Source organism: Panthera pardus, unplaced genomic scaffold (genome assembly GCF_024362965.1).
Source record: "Panthera pardus isolate Hobbes unplaced genomic scaffold, ASM2436296v1 HiC_scaffold_12, whole genome shotgun sequence".
NCBI lineage: Eukaryota > Metazoa > Chordata > Mammalia > Carnivora > Felidae > Panthera > Panthera pardus.
The window spans coordinates 53,550,236-53,567,355 of record NW_026526677.1 but is presented as its reverse complement, the minus strand read 5'-3'; the positions used below and the strand labels follow the sequence as shown (position 1 = coordinate 53,567,355).

General features: G+C 40.1%; 2 protein-coding genes across 2 annotated transcripts; both read left to right on the top strand.

Moving 5' to 3' along the window:
- The first annotated feature begins 3,462 nt into the window (after positions 1-3,462).
- On the top strand, positions 3,463-4,431 carry LOC109260014 (olfactory receptor 52D1-like). The gene has a single exon (XM_019438001.2). The coding sequence runs from the start codon at positions 3,475-3,477 to the stop codon at positions 4,429-4,431; it is 957 nt and encodes a 318-aa protein (XP_019293546.2). The 5' UTR covers positions 3,463-3,474.
- A 10,179-nt stretch (positions 4,432-14,610) lies between these two features.
- On the top strand, positions 14,611-15,800 carry LOC109260063 (olfactory receptor 52D1). The gene has a single exon (XM_019438056.2). It carries the CDS (start codon positions 14,611-14,613, stop codon positions 15,565-15,567), a length of 957 nt encoding a protein of 318 aa, XP_019293601.2. The 3' UTR covers positions 15,568-15,800.
- Positions 15,801-17,120: the final 1,320 nt, after the last annotated feature.

Sequence of the window (17,120 nt, the reverse complement as noted above, 5' to 3'; positions counted from 1 at the left end):
CTAGAACACTGATATCATTTCCTGCCAGGCCCAGCTTCAAGGCTAATGAGTGGGGCAGAGGACAGTTGCACAGTGCCCAGGCTCAGAAGGGTCTTGCGCTCTCCTTAAAGCTCTGCTGTCATCATAATAAAATTCTTGGTAATTCGATCTTTGAACTTGCGTTTTGTAAGTGAACCTATGGTACAGTGATGCATGCATGTACCTGCCACCCTTATTTGCTGCCCATGAGCATGGAGTTTTGGTCTATTCACAGTGAGAGGGAGTTTAAGAAGACACACAGAAATAAAGAGAAGAAATCAAGGAGACAAGGAAAGAAAAGAGAAACAGAGAGATGAGAGGAAAGGATAAAACATAAAACAAAATATACCGGATGTTTCATTTCCACTTTCCTGGCAAAGTCATCAAGGAAGACTCTCCTTCCTTATTTCTTCCTCATTTTATCACCCCCCCCCCTTGTTCTCTTTCTCAAAGTGTGTTTCATGGACCAAGTCCCTGGAGGTCGCCACTTTGCTTTACACTCCTGAGCATCACAGACAGAGTCAATAAATAAGCTCACTTATCAAGCCCATTGACCAGAGGAGGCTGGGCCATAGAGCTGAGCCGAAGACATTCACTGAGCCCAGAAAACTCAGGTGAGAGAAAGATCAGCTACTTCAACCCAGATTACACATTCAGCGCCCTCTGCTCCCTCATCCCACACCCACCCAAACTTGCACAGAAACACAGCTTTTACCTCCTTTACTGTAAAACCAGATACACACCTCCGGCACAAGCTGTCCCTGGACGAGCTGTCCACACAGCCTCACACTCAGGACATCTCCAACACAGCTCCAACCTCAGCATGCCCCGCCTGCAAGTGTGTGTCTACCACAGAGGTTCGGTCTTGAAATCAGATTCCAACAACTGTGTTCAATGAAAGAACACAGAGTTAAATAACTGAGGTCTAGGTCAGAGAGGGGGACTCAAGGACAAGACCCTGGGACATTTGGGTGGATGCCCCCATTGTATACCAGGGTGGAACCCCCTCAATATCCTTATCCCCTCACTTCTCAGGGGGAATAAATCCAACTCTTCTGTAACCACAGTTTTTCTGCTCTTCACAACCCAGAATATCACAGAGTACCACTATCTTACAATAACCACTTAAAAACTTCCTTCAGGGGCAAGAATAGCCTGGGAAGAGAGGGTGTAGCCGCGCACTGAAGATATTCTCAGACACTTTGAGCAGACGTGCAGGGCTGCCTCTGCCAGAGAAACAGCAGCGACAGCAAAAGCAGCAAACTGCACATAGTCTTTATTTTATGTTCGCCAGGTATAAACATCAAACAATGTTACAGTCTGGGAGGAAAACACAAAGAGCCTCCAGACATAGACCAAACACACATCTGGTGTTTACCTGAAAGCATGCAGGGAAGGTGTGCAGTTCAAGGACTGCTAGGCAATTACAGTGGGTCTGTCCCCTGACTGGCTCCTGGGGTGGGGGATCTTGGGGCTCTGTTCTCATGGTGCCGTGGCATTCTACAGCCTTGAGACCAGAACATCGCTGGTGTTTCAGCAATTACCCCATTCACTTTCCCAGGGCTTACAATACACTCTCTACAAATAACCCTACAGAGGGAAAGAGAAAGAGAGCTCTCTGCCCTCCACCATTTAAGCCTCTCTCCTCTAGTGACAAGGCTCATGTCAAGGCTGAGCCCAGGGCCAGTTGAGGTCATCAGTGAAAGAGTCTGTGCAAACAGGAGAGGCTCCCTAATTCTCTTTACCTCTTTCTTATTCAGGTAACAAATAAAGTGATTACAGCCTTATGAATTGATATTAGACAAAGTGCCTTGTTTGAAAAACATAGGATTTCAGATATTGGTCACATTTATGCACATTCGGGTAAAGTGAAACTTGAAACTCTGAATCAGGACGCGTAAATCAGGACCCCTCATTTCAGTTGTGCAATTAGCATGCTTTGTGATGTGGATGACATCAGTTTACTTCTCTGGACTTTGTCTTCCCACTGATTAGGGGTGCAAATGATGATTATACTCTGTTTTATCCAGAGGGCTGTTAGGAAATAAAGAAGTTGAAAAAAGGGGGGGTGATTATTTGGGGTGTCAAAATTATAAATCTCATGAATATTACTTTTTGCTGAACCATAAATTTTGTTAAGGTAATAAATCACATGATGCAATTTCAAATTTAGAGATGGAAAAAAAAGAAGTCCCAAATAGATTGTCGTATTTTTCCAATGCCACATAATGAGCAGACCTCAGAGGAAAGAATGACTAGAGTCATTGGTTTTTTAAATTAAAACTGCCCAAAGAAATGGAAGATTTGTTCAAAATCACACATCAGTTTTGTTAGAGAATCCAGTCTAAAATTCAAGTTTCTCAATATCCTACTTAGGTTTCCTTTCAGTAGGTGATGTGCTTTTAAAATTAGTTAGCCTTCTACAACAAAACCAGATTCCTTCTCAGAATATCTTCTCTGTGAACAACCCCAGGACACTCCATTTTCTCCCTTAATCTGCCTTTTCAGCGCTTGGTGTTCCCATCTAGCCTCAGTATCCAGCCATCTCACTGGGAGGCATGCAGGTTGGCTTTGCCACAGTAGGGAGTGCCTTCTCTCAGCTACAATGTTTGATGTCACTTGCTTTCTTCTATCATACCCTGACAAATACTCAAACCACCGTAGACACTCAATCATGACAATTGTAAACATATTTAGGTGGCCTAGCCTCTTTATAAGCATTCAAGGTGAGATATAAAATGAAGTTGTGTACTGTATACAGATGAAGATACATTACAAATACAGAAAATATAGATTGTATTATTATATTATGAATTTTCAAAGTCAATGGTATCTTACTAAAGTTATCAAAATTGAGTCTTTAGTGAACATTGATCAAAATGTCTAGATCCAGACACAGGCATGATCAGTGTAGAGTACACAATTTCATAAAAGCATGATCTCAGCCAACAGGATTTTGTAAACTATTTGAAGGATCAAAAATTAAAATACCATTAAGGAACAGAAGAAAGTTATGGCATCTGGAATCCAGAAAAACTTTCACTGAAGCGTAGAAAAAAGAGAAGGGGAAAATAAAGACAGAAGACTCCATAGGCATGGAAAAGGCATGAACGAGAGAGTCAAGGAACAACCATCAATATGAGTCAACTAAAAGTTAAAAAATGCTGGACAGGATGTGTAGGAGGTAAGTCGTGAAGGATCAGCTTGGAAATATGCTTAAATACTTTGGAATATGGAACTCAAAACATGATTGACAAGTACAAGAATTAACAGAAAGAAAAATCAGCAGACTGTATGTGATAGAGTCTTTCAAGATATTTGAACAAGTTAATAACAGTAAATATTTTTCTTACCTAAAAAGATTATTTCACAGAAAGTTCATCATTTTATGTGAATGATGTTACAGGGAAGGCATTCCATTACCCCTTGGATAAAGGCCTTTATTTACCAAGCAGAATGCCTGCTTCCAACATCAGTGATGACAGTCTCCCAGGCACACTCATCCTGACGGGCATCCCAGGGCTGGAGTGGGCCCACGTCTGGATCGCCATCCCCTTCTGCGCCATGTATCTGGTAGCACTGGCTGGGAATGCTGCCCTCATCCTGGTCATTGTGACAGACAGTGCTCTTCATGCACCCATGTACCTCTTCCTATGCCTTCTCTCACTCACCGATCTGGCTCTCAGCTCTGTCACTGTGCCCAAGATGCTGGCCATTTTGTGGCTTCATGCTGGAGAGATTTCCTTTGGTGGATGCCTGGCCCAGATGTTTTGTGTCCATTCTATCTATACCCTGGAGTCTTTAGTTCTTCTTGCCATGGCCTTTGATCGCTATGTGGCAATCTGCAACCCACTGAGATACACAACCATTCTCAACCATACCGTCATAGGCAAAATTGCCCTTGCTGGGCTATGCCGTAGTGTGGCCATTGTGTCCCCATTCATCTTCTTGTTGAGGCGACTGCCTTACTGTGGTCACCATGTCATGGCCCACACATACTGTGAGCACATGGGCATCGCTCGCCTGGCCTGTGCCAACATCACTGTCAATATTGTCTATGGGCTGACTGTGGCCCTGCTGGCCATGGGTCTGGATGCCATCCTCATTGCCATTTCCTACGGCTTTATCCTCCATGCTGTCTTCCGCCTTCCATCTCAAGATGCCAGGCACAAGGCTCTGAGTACCTGTGGCTCCCACCTGGGGGTCATCCTGGTCTTCTACATTCCTGCCTTCTTCTCCTTCCTCACCCACCGCTTTGGCCAGCACCGAGTCCCCAAGAATGTGCACATTTTTCTGGCCAACCTGTACGTGCTGGTGCCTCCTGTGCTCAACCCGATCATCTATGGGGCTAGGACCAAGGAAATTCGGAGCCGACTTCTGAGGCTGCTACATATGAGGAAGGTCTCATTGTGAGTTCTGACCAGTGGTTGGAGATGACAAGACTGCTAAATAGACCTGATAATGGTCTGGATGCATGTGTATGGGTGGAAGCCTTTGATGTGAGAAGGATAATCACTCGTAAGGAAGCAGTGGAAAAAAGGGAATGGCCAGATAATTTGGACATGTTAAGGATTACACTGAATATCCCCCTTTAACAATTCTGAATTGCCCAGAATGAGATTATATTTTTTTCTGTCATCTAAACAGGGAGTATAATTTACCAGGAAGCAATGCATCTCTATCTGTAGTTCACACTGCTTCTCATTGTAGAAATATTCTACTGGGCAATGAAGTAGAATAACAACAAAAACAGCATATTTGGAATGAATCTGAATCTGAGCTTCAAAACTCTGAGCAGTGATTAAGAGCGTAAGAGCACAAATGGTGTAATCAGAGTGCTTGGGTTTGAAAACTTGTTTCTCCATTCACTACTTTTGTGCTTTGAGCCTGTTGCTAAATTCTTCTATGCCTATTTAGGTCAACTGTAAGTGGGGATAATAAGATCTAACTCTTGAGGTTGTGGTGAGGATAAAAGAAAGTATTGAGTGTATGTAAAAAACTTAGAAAAGTATCTGAAGCTTAAAATGTTCAATAAAGAAATGTAAGATGTAAAAGTCATGTGACCTCTCAAAAATTATTTTAGTTTTATAAATCATCTAAGAACAATTTTGTATTTCCTCATCTCACATAATTTTTGTTACTATGTTTATAACTGCTCTATACAGTGAGACTTGTTTGGCACATGATTAGCTCTCACTAAAACCATATTTTCTCCCATTACTACCCACTTCTCTGTTTGCAAGGGTCATTTCCTTTTTAGCCACAAATTTATCTCTTATTAGGGTTTATAGAAACCTGTTCAGAGTCCCAGTGCCTTTCTGCACAACCCTTGTTCATTTCAATTACTAAGTGTATCTTTTAAATTTATCATATTTGTCATTTATTGAGCTTCTGTTATTTAATATTGTTCATCAAATTAGGAGAGTTTCAGTGTTACTTCTTCCAATGTTCCTTCTCTCTCCTCTCTGCTCCTTCTCAGACTTTCATACATATATATTGGCATTCTTGACGATATCTCATAAGTGTTTGAGCCTCTGCTCATTTTCCTTCATTATTTTTTCCTTCAGTTACTCAGACTGCATGATCACTATTGACCAATCCTCATGTTTGCTGTTTCTTTCTACTGTATTGTCAAATGTACTGTGGAGCCCTTAGAGTAAATTTTTATATCAATTATTGAACTTTATTTAATGCTTATTTATTCATTCAGAGAGAGAGAGAGAGAGAGAGAGAGAGAGAGAGAGAGAGAGAGAATCCCAAGTAGGCTCCTCACCGCTAGTGCCTAGCCCAACACAGGCTGAATTCATGAACTACAAGATTATGACCCGAGTCAAAATTCAAAGTCAGATGCTTAACAGACTGAGCCACCCAGGTGCCCCTCAATTATTGAATGTTTTTAACTCCATAATTTATATATGATTTTTGAAAATAATTTTTATCTCAATCACAATTTATCACAATCACAATTTCCTTTAGTCCATTGAGCTTATTTAAAATGATTGATTTAAAGTCATGATTAATAAGTCTAATGTTTTGACTTCCTCAGGACAGTTTCTGTTGGTATTTTTCCCCTCTGCATGGACCATAATTTTTGTTTCTTTTGATGCCCCATAATCTATTGAAAACTGGACACGTTGTGGCAATTCTGGGAATCACATTTTTCTCTATCCCCTGAATTCGTTTTTATTGCTATTTGTTGTTGTTATTGCTGCTGGCATTTACTTAGTGAATTTCTGAATTAATTCTGTAACATCAGTTGTTTTGTGTGCAGCCACTGAAGTCTCTGCTGAGTTAGCCCAGTGCCAGCTAATAATTGGAAAGAGATTTCTTTACATACCTAGAAGCAGTATTTGTCTTTGCTCAGAGATCTGTAGGCATGTTGGAACACAACTTCAACACCCAGACATTCATTATGGGACTCTACGTTAGTCTTTATCTTTCTACTCAGGCACAGTCTCAAGATGAGCCAGGGATGAGACATGAGGGCCTTCTCAGAACTTTTCTGGTCATTTCTACAGCCCTGGGCATATGCAGAGCTCTGACATGCACATGGCCTTCTATACCTCAGGTATACGTCAAAAATATTCAAAGCTCTTATAAATATCTCATTCTTCAGCTTTTCCTTTTCAGCACTTTGGTTAATTTAATATTTTTCCCAACTGTTATCCACTGTCACAGTCAGCTGCAAAGTTAATTGATTACTGGTAATTGTTTTTGACTTACCCACTGGGAAAATGATGTTTGCATTAAGAGGGCTACAGATCAGATGAAATAGAAACAGTCTAGCAAGAGTGATCTTCACAGGAAGTATCAGGCCAGATAATGACAATTTTCTGGAAAGGAGATTTTGAAAGAAGTCCAGCTCCAAACTGCTCCCTCTGGATGCCCCTGGACTATTGGTTTTCACTGTGCATTCTGGTTATTATTTTTTAAGGCTACAGTAGAGCTAGAGAGTGGGTGAATGGGATTAGGACAAATCAAAATGACACATAGCCACCGATCTTGCAAAAGGTCAACCATTTTTCTTAAATACACTCTACTTAGACAGATGCAAGCCTTTGTTCAATGTCTAGAATTTTGAACAAGTTGATTCAGACCATTTATTGCCCATTTTCTCATTTTCTCAATGGAAGAAGAAAATTTCCGAGGTCTTTACTCTGCCATTTTCACAGATGTTACCACCATTCTCCATATTATTTCCTTGCTGGCAGAGTGGGAGGCAAGATATCCATTAGGGAAAAAGGGAAGAAGTGTGTTATATTTAAGAACATGTTTTTTGGATCATACCTGTTATGAACACCAGGTCACTCACTTGTCAGTTAGACGATGCTATCTAAACCATGACTGAAACCTTAGTTTCCCTATCCTTAGAAAAATATAATATCTTACAAACCCCCTCCATATGTTGTTGTGAATATCATATGGATTATTTACTTAGGTTGCAGGATGGCAGGGGTACAACAGATGTTATTTTCCAGACCAGCATCTATCCCCCTTTTGGGACAATCATAGGACAGACACGGTAGAAACCAGAGAACTTGTCTCCCATCAGTTGTGGATGTTCTCAGGCAGGAATGCTGGGCTGAGAAGGGAATTTCTGACTTCACAGAGGAAGGACTTTCTGTCACTTTTCTTCTAAGGGCACTGCCATTCTCAGCTCTGGTTTAAATAGTCTCTTTGACTATTACTCTCATCCCCATGTCCATTTAGTTTTCAAGTTTCATGGCCTTTCTACAAACATTTCTTCCATTTTATTTATACCTTATCTGCCTGAATTTAGACTTTTACCATCTGAATTGCCAAAGCAATCTCCTAATTTTTCCCTGCACCAGCTCTGCCAGAATGCATCAATTTCTTCCCTTTGCTCACAGAGTGATCATTATAAAATCTAAATATTCCTCCTTAAGTTCTTCAAAGCATACACATTATCCTTTCTTCCAAAATTAGGTAATGACCGAGGTGTGTACCATCCTTCAGATCTTGGTCTTAACTCATCAGTCTACTTCTATGACCCATTGATTTTTGGCTAGAATACTTAATCTTCCATTTCTTAGGCAGAAAAAGAAGTGTACATATTATAACCTGGTACAAGTCGCTGTACCATGAGTTGCTCAAGGATATGCTTATTTGGCATTGGATTCCCTTATGTCTTCTTTCATGTTAGTCATTCACTCCTTCATGGACAATATTATAGTAATATCATACCATAAAACTGTGTCCACTGTCACCACTGACCTCAATATTCCTATATATGTTGGATTCTCAATTATGAGGCTGTTACAGTTGACTGTTCCATATTTCTTGATTGTTTCTCCTTTCTCGGATTACTAACTGCCGCACTTCATTGATCCCCCACCTATCTCCATGTTTACTCCCATATTTACCTCCCTTCAGTTTCCTTTACCCTTGTTCATGTAACTGCAGAGGCTGAAAAGTCCCATGATTTGTCATGTGCAAGATGGAAACCCTGGGAAGCTGGTGATGTAATGCTATCTAAACCTGAAGGCCTGTGAACCAAAGCAGCTGAAGGTAGAGATTCTAGTCCACTTCTGAGGGCCCGAGAATCAGGAGTACCAAGAACCAGAAAAGATGATGTTCCACCTGAAGCAAACAGAGAAGAAGCACCTAGGTTTTCTTCCTGCAAACTTTTCTCTATTCAGGCCTTCAGTGGCTGGGATTATGTTCACAGATGTTGGGGATGACAAACTGCTTTACTGAGCCCATCAATTCAAATGCTACTTTCGTGCAGAAACACTCTTACAAACACACCTAGAAAACTGTTAGCCAACTATCCAGGAACCATGGGAACCATTCAAGTTGTCACATAAAATTAACAACCACACTGTCTAATCTAGATTAGGTGTCATTTGCACGTATTTTTCTCATTCATTCCCCATATCTGTTTCAGTAGTCACCAAACCTTAAATATTCTATATCCCGAGCATAAGTCTGACAGCAAGCTCCAAAGGGGCAATGAATGTTGGAGATAACCCCTAATGGGGAAAATAAAGGTAATTAACCAGAGCAAACAAAATGATTGCTAGACAAAGCTAACGTTTGAGGCCAGGGATATACATTGGGTTAATTTGAGGATATTTATGATTTTTATCCATACTATTTCTATGGGCTGATTGTATGTCACAAACAAAACAAACAAAGAAACAAACAAAAAAACACCTCATATGTTGAAGTTGAAGTTCTAAGCCCTAATGTAACTGTGTTGGAAGTTAGCATTTAGAGGCATAATTAAAGTAAATGAGGTCATAAAGTTCTGTCATGACTAAGTTCAGTCATGACTAAGTAAGTCATGGTTCTTTTTTTTTAATTTTTAATGTTTTTTTAAAATTTTTTGACAAAGAGAGAGAGAGCACAAGCTGGGGAGGAGCAGAGAGAGAGACACACAGAATCTGAAGCAGGCTCCAGGCTCTGAGCCGTCAGCACAGAGCCTGACATGGGGCTTTAACTCACGAACTGCGAGGTCATGACCTGAGCTGAAGTCGGACGCTTAACCGACTGAGTCACCCAGGTGCCAAGTCATAGTTCTTAATGAGGAGTTACATGAAAGATAATTAAAGATTCAAAGAGTAAAGACCTCTTTTTTTACTTGGTTAACTTCAGGTAATTTTTGCAATTTTATTTAAATATCTATCATTAGACTATGCTGTTAACTGGAAAGAAAAATAATTCTGAAAGGTGAATTATTAAATTTAGTACTTGTAACTGACATATTTTATGAACTCTATTTTTCAAAATTCACTAGATGACTTCTAAAGATAAAAAAATTATGTCATGTTTTATACATGTTTTTGGTTTTAGTGAAGATGTACGTTAGAAAAGTTATGTATTATTCATTAAACACTATTTTTATAAATTTTATAAAATATTTTTGAGTTTTATTCAATCCTAAAATTAGTTAATCTCAGACAATTTTTCCCGTTTTCTTAGTGATATATGTTTCTCATTTATTTTATAATAATAAAAAATTATCAAGTATAGCTAAATGAATGGATTTATTTTGATTTTTATATATGATTTATATTTATTAAATCCCAAAATGTAATACAGGTTATAACTCACGCATGCACAAATATGAGTACAGGGTTTTTGTGTTACTTGCTAAGCCATTGTCTCTCAGCTTCAAACCCTTCTGTGCTCTGCTTGGGGATGCCTAGGCTGGGACCACACTTTCCCTCCACCTGCTGGCTGGCTGTTAGACGCTGCCAGTAGAGGGCAGTAGAGGCCGATTAGAGAGCTGGGTCAGGGCTAGGGGATTTGATTATCCTATGCACACTCTGCTCCTGTTCGTGTCACCCAGGATGCCCTGTTTTCATTGGTGATACCAGTTGATTCTAATAGAAACAGTAGGTTTTAAGTGGCTTTTTTTTTTTGGTCCTTACTTTGAAACAACCTCGTCATGTTCTTCAGATATACCAGCACCACCTGGCTGGAATCCCTCCTCAGAGTACCCACTATGAGGGCATTCTCCTTTGCCAGAAACTCCTCTCTCAGGACCATTGCTGATTACAGAAGTTACTCTCAATTATGGCTGGATTTCCACAGTGCAGAAGAAACTCCCTCCACTCCCAACTAAGTTACTTACTTAACTATGGGTTCTTAGAGCTTATTTTTATACAGGTAAAATTAAGAGCATCTAAGTACAAACCCCACTTCATTGAATCAATATGGACTAATGAATACATGAGGTTAATTGGAAAAAAGTAAAAGCTCCACCAACCTCATTAAGAAAGAATATTCTGAAAACAAATTAGCCCTATGTATATAATTTATAAAATTTAAACATTATCATATTGCTTTTATTAATTAATGATTATAATAATTATTATATTACAACATTTTAACATTTGCATCCCATAATTACAAGAAATAAAATCTCCTTGTATTATTAGAAACATATAAGTGTTATAATGAGATATTCAAGCAAAAATATACATGTGGGAATACAGACCAGCTTTAAAGAGAGAGAGGAATATTTTTGAATTTCTGAAAATTAAGAAAATCTTGCTCAAATACTTTTAAATGGGTATTGCTGAATTGGAAATTTCTAGGGCATACAATTTCCATAAAATAAATTAAAAACTGTCCTATGGGAGTTTTATTTCTAATGTCAATATTCACAAAACACTAGAAATTATGTCTTTTTCTGCTCTTTAAAATTTTAATGTTTTTAACTCTTTAAGAACTCTTTAAGTTCTTAAAGTCCTTTTAAAGTTTTGAAGAGAATATAGTGATTTGAAAATTCTTTTAGGATATACCCACATGAAATGTTTGAAGACCACTAGATTACAATAATTTGAAAGGAGATATGTATATCACAAAATAAGAGAGGTGAGTACTCTGAAGTCATGGAAGAAAAATCACCTATTCTGCAAAGGGTTTTGATGCCAGGAATCCCTGGTGCAGGGACCAGAGAGATGGCTGGAGTTAGGGAGCTGAGGGGATCTACCTAGAGCACTGATGTCATTTCCAACCAGGTCTGGCTTCATGGCCAACGAGCAGGACAGTTACATGGTGCCCATGCTCAGAAGGTCCTTGTGCTTTCCTTAAAGCTCTGCTGTCATCATATTGAAATTCTTGGTAATTTGATATTTGAACTTGTGTTCAGTTTGTAAGATCACTTTGTAAGATCACTTTGTAAGTGAAGCCTACAGTACAATGATGTCTGCACTTGTCCACTACCATTATTTCCTGCCCATGAGCATAGAATTCCGGTGGGTTCACAGTGAGAAGAGTTCCAGGAGGACAGAAACAAAGAGAAGAAAAGAAAGGAAGAGACAAGGAAGAAAAGAGAAACAGAGAGATGAGAGGAAAGGATAAAACATAAAGTATACCGGATGTTTCATTTCCACTTTCCTGGCAAAGTCATCAAGGAAGATTCTCCTTCCTTATTTCTTCCTCATTTTATCACCCCCCCCCCACTTCTTGTTCTCTTTCTCAAAGTGTGTTTCATGGACCAAGTCCCTGGAGGTCGCCACTTTGCTTTACACTCCTGAGCATCACAGACAGAGTCAATAAATAAGCTCACTTATCAAGCCCATTGACCAGAGGAGGCTGGGCCATAGAGCTGAGCCGAAGACATTCACTGAGCCCAGAAAACTCAGGTGAGAGAAAGATCAGCTACTTCAACCCAGATTACACATTCAGCGCCCTCTGCTCCCTCATCCCACACCCACCCAAACTTGCACAGAAACACAGCTTTTACCTCCTTTACTGTAAAACCAGATACACACCTCCGGCACAAGCTGTCCCTGGACGAGCTGTCCACACAGCCTCACACTCAGGACATCTCCAACACAGCTCCAACCTCAGCATGCCCCGCCTGCAAGTGTGTGTCTACCACAGAGGTTCGGTCTTGAAATCAGATTCCAACAACTGTGTTCAATGAAAGAACACAGAGTTAAATAACTGAGGTCTAGGTCAGAGAGGGGGACTCAAGGACAAGACCCTGGGACATTTGGGTGGATGTCCCCATTGCATACCAGGGTGGCACCCCCTCAATATCCTTATCCCCTCACTTCTCAGGGGGAATAAATCTAACTCTTCTGTAACCACAGTTTTTCTGCTCTTCACAACCCACAATATCACAGAATACCACTATCTTATAATAACCACTTAAAAACTTCCTTCAGGGGCAAGAATAGGCTGGGAAGAGAGGGGAAAGGAAGATGGTAATAATTGTCGCTCTCTGCCCTCTACCATCCAAGCATCTTTTCCCTAGTGTCAAGGCTTGTGTCAAGGTTGAGACCAAGACACTTTGGTGTCATTAGTGAAAATCTCTGTCCAAATAGGAGAGGCTCCCCAATTCTCTTTATCTCTTTGATATTCATTAACTAATAAATTAATTGCAGCCTTATGAATTGATATTAGAAAAAGTGCTTTATTTGAAAGAGATATCGAAGAATTCAGATGTTGGTCATATTTATGCATATTTGGGTGGAGTAAAACTTGAAAAATCTGAATCAGGACACATAAATCAGGACCCCCTCATTTCAGTTGTGAAATTAACATACTCTGTGATGTAGACGACATCAGTTTACTTCTCTGGACCTTGTCTTCCTATTGATTAAGAGTGCCAATGATAATTGCACTCTATTTTCTCCAGAAGGTTGTTAGATGATAAAGAGGTTGCAGAAAAATGGGGGTGATTATTTGTGGTGCCTATATTTTTAATTTCATGAATATTACTTTTTGCACAACCATTAGTTTTGTGAGGATAGAAACCACATGATGCCATTTCAAATTTAGTGATAAAAAAAAAGAAGGCCTGAAAATGTTGTGGGATTATTCCAATGCCACATAATGAGCAGATACAAAACAGAGAATGACTAGAGTCATTAATTTTTCCAAATTAAGACAGCCCAAAGAAGAAGAATATTTTTTCAGTGTCACAATCAATTCTGTTAGAGAATTGGGACTAAAATTCAAGTTTCTCAGAATCCTGTACAGATTTCTTTTTAGTAGACAATGTTTTACTAAGGGAAAATGTTTGAAAATACCAGCTAGACTTCCACAACAAAAACAGATTCCCTTTCCAAAATATCTTCACTGTGAGCAACACCAGGACACTCCATTTTCTCCCCTGATGTGCTTCTGTCAGCACTTGGTCTTCTGATCTAGCCACAGTATCCAGTCATTACACTGGGCGTCACACAAGACCTCAGGTTGGCTTTGCCACAGTAGGGAGTCTGTCTCTCAGCTGGAATGTCTCATGTATCTCTGTCTTTCTTCTACTGTATCCTCGGGAATACTCAGCACAACGTAGATAATCAGGAGATATGGAAGCACAATCAGGTGGACTAGCCTTTTTCTAGACATTCCAGGTAAGATATAAAATGAAGTTATGCACTGTATATTTATGAAGATACATACAAATGCAGAAAATACAGTGATTGCATCACTATATCATGAAGTCAAAAAGTCAATGATATGTTAGTAAAGTTAATGGAATTGAGTCTTAAGTTGACCATTTACAAAATGTCTACATCAGGACTCAGTCATGGTCAGTGTAGAGTATACAATTGCATAAAGGCATAGTCTCGGCCATTGGGATTTTGTAAAGTAGTTGAAGGATAAAAAATAATAATAAAAGATCATTAAGGACCAGAAGAAAGGAAAGTCTTCTGGGAGGCAGAAAAACTAACTGAAGCTTAGAAAAAAGAGAAAAAAGCTCAGAAAGGAGGGGGAAAATGAAGACAGAAGATTCTATAAGCATGAATGAAAGAGAGAAGGAATATTCCTCAATGTGAGTGGACTAGACTAATAAATGATGGACAGGATGTGTAGCAGGTAAGTTGTGAAGGATCATATTGGAAAGATGCTCAAATGTTTGGTGCTTGGAATATAGAACTATAAACATCATGGATGGGTACAGGAATTAGCATAAAGAAAAAAAAGACTACATGTGATAGGATATTTCAAGACTCTTTAACAAGTTAATAATAATAAATATTTTTCTCCACCTAAAAAGATGGTTTCACAGAAAGTTCATCATTTTATGTGAATGACCCAACAACCTGATATTACAGGGCCAGAATACCATGACCCCTTGGATAGAGGTGTTTATTTCCAAGCAGAATGTCAGCTTCCAACATCAGTGAGGATAGTCTCCCAGGCACACTCATCCTGACGGGCATCCCAGGGCTGGAGTGGGCCCACGTCTGGATCGCCATCCCCTTCTGCGCCATGTATCTGGTAGCGCTGACTGGGAATGCTGCCCTCATCCTGGTCATTGTGACAGACAGTGCTCTTCATGCACCCATGTACCTCTTCCTGTGCCTTCTTTCGCTCACCGACCTGGCTCTCAGCTCCACCACGGTGCCTAAGATGCTGTCCACTTTATGGCTGCATGCTGGAGAGATTTCCTTTGGTGGATGCCTGGCCCAAATGTTTTGTGTCCATTCTATCTATGCTCTGGAATCCTCAGTTCTTCTATCCATGGCCTTTGATCGCTATGTGGCAATCTGCAACCCACTGAGATACACAACCATTCTCAACCATACCGTCATAGGCATGATTAGCCTTGTTGGGCTATTCCGTAGTGTGGCCATTGTGACCCCATTCATCTTCTTGTTGAGGCGACTGCCTTACTGTGGTCACCATGTCATGGCCCACACATACTGTGAGCACATGGGCATCGCTCGCCTGGCCTGTGCCAACATCACTGTCAATATTGTCTATGGGCTGACTGTGGCCCTGCTGGCCATGGGTCTGGATGCCATCCTCATTGCCATTTCCTACGGCTTTATCCTCCATGCTGTCTTCCGCCTTCCATCTCAAGATGCCAGGCACAAGGCTCTGAGTACCTGTGGCTCCCACCTGGGGGTCATCCTGGTCTTCTACATTCCTGCCTTCTTCTCCTTCCTCACCCACCGCTTTGGCCAGCACCGAGTCCCCAAGAATGTGCACATTTTTCTGGCCAACCTGTACGTGCTGGTGCCTCCTGTGCTCAACCCGATCATCTATGGGGCTAGGACCAAGGAGATTCGGAGCCGACTTCTGAGGCTGCTTCACTTGGGGAAAATTTCAACATGAAATTTGAGTACAGGCTAGGGATAAGGAAAGTAAATGGGTTCTGAGCTTTCTAGGTACATTTACATGGATGGAGACCTCTAATATGACATAAGCGTGTTTTTAGGAGAGGAAGTAGTGGAAGCAAAGAGAGGGTCAGACGAATTGGAAATACCAAAAATCACATTGAACACACCACATTCTTGAGGCTCTTTGGGCAACGCTGAATAACTCAGAGAGATGATAATATTTTTACTCTTGGGGAAATTTTACAATTAGGAATAAGCACACCTTGGAGATATCTCAGTAGCTATGATAGTGCCAGTGCAGAATGCTCCTGATTTTTTTTTTTCTTTTCCTGCAAATGTTTCCATGACTTACTAAAGATCAAGTCAATTCTTTTTCTTAAATGAGTCTGTGTTTCATAGTGGAAATATGCTTCTGTGAGTCCAAGTTTAAAAAAATGATCATTTTAGGTAAATTTGTCTGATTTCAATGTTTTGGATAGTGATGAAGAGCAAAAAGTCTAAGGTCAGAGTTTCTGGGTGTGAATCCTGGTTCCTCTGCTTACTGTTTTTGTGGTCTTGAGCCTGATGCTAAATCTCTCTATGCCTTGGTTTGTCCAACTGTCAAATGAGTAAATGTTAATATCTAACTGTTAATGCTGTGGTGAGGAATAAGTAAGTTAATGAATGCAGAAAACTTAAGACAGTGCCTGACATGTAAAATGGTCAACCAATAAATATGAGAACGTTATGTACACTCTGAACTTTATTAGTAAACTTATAACTTATTTAGGATGGTTTTATATTATATCATTTTACAGGATTATTATGATACCTATATCAAATAACAACTCTAAAATATTTAGACAGGTCTTGGGATATGAATAGTGCCTGTTAAAACTGTATTTTCTCCCATTCCTCCTCTGGTCTTCTGTTTTGAAATCCCTTTCCTTTTAGCCATAAAATTATCCCTCATTAAGAATTCAGAGAGGCCTTCTCAAAATCCAAGTGCCTTTTTTAATAACCCTCCTTTGCCCTAGTAACCTCAGTTCTAAAATACACAAATAAATCACCGGTTGCTCCTTCCCATAATTCAAAACATGGTTACTATCAGCATCTTTCATTAAGAGCCTATGATTCAGAGAAGCTAAAAGTGTCAAGATTATGCATCTATATGGACAGTATCTCATACCTTCTTCAGTATGAGTTACATGTGAGGATGCCAAGCTGCACAAACACATAGTAGTGGAAGTGAAGACCTGTTATCTTTTGAGGCAGTAAATGGTAAAGAGACCCAGTGATGTAATGATCTCAGGAACAGAGAACAATATATACAAAGGAGCGGAAGGTGGGAATGTGGAGGGGAAGTGCTGTTCTGTTCCTGAAATGCTCCTTTGTGGGCCATATGCCTGCTCCCCTAAGATGCTGGCTTCATCTGATCAAAAGGTCTACCTCACAAGGTAACGCTCACCATCACGCTAATTACCTGCCGTGAACCTCACATTTTTCCTGGAAGAGAGAGAGAGTCAGTAACCCAGGAAGTTACTATCAAAGCCAGGGCCAGGATTCAGG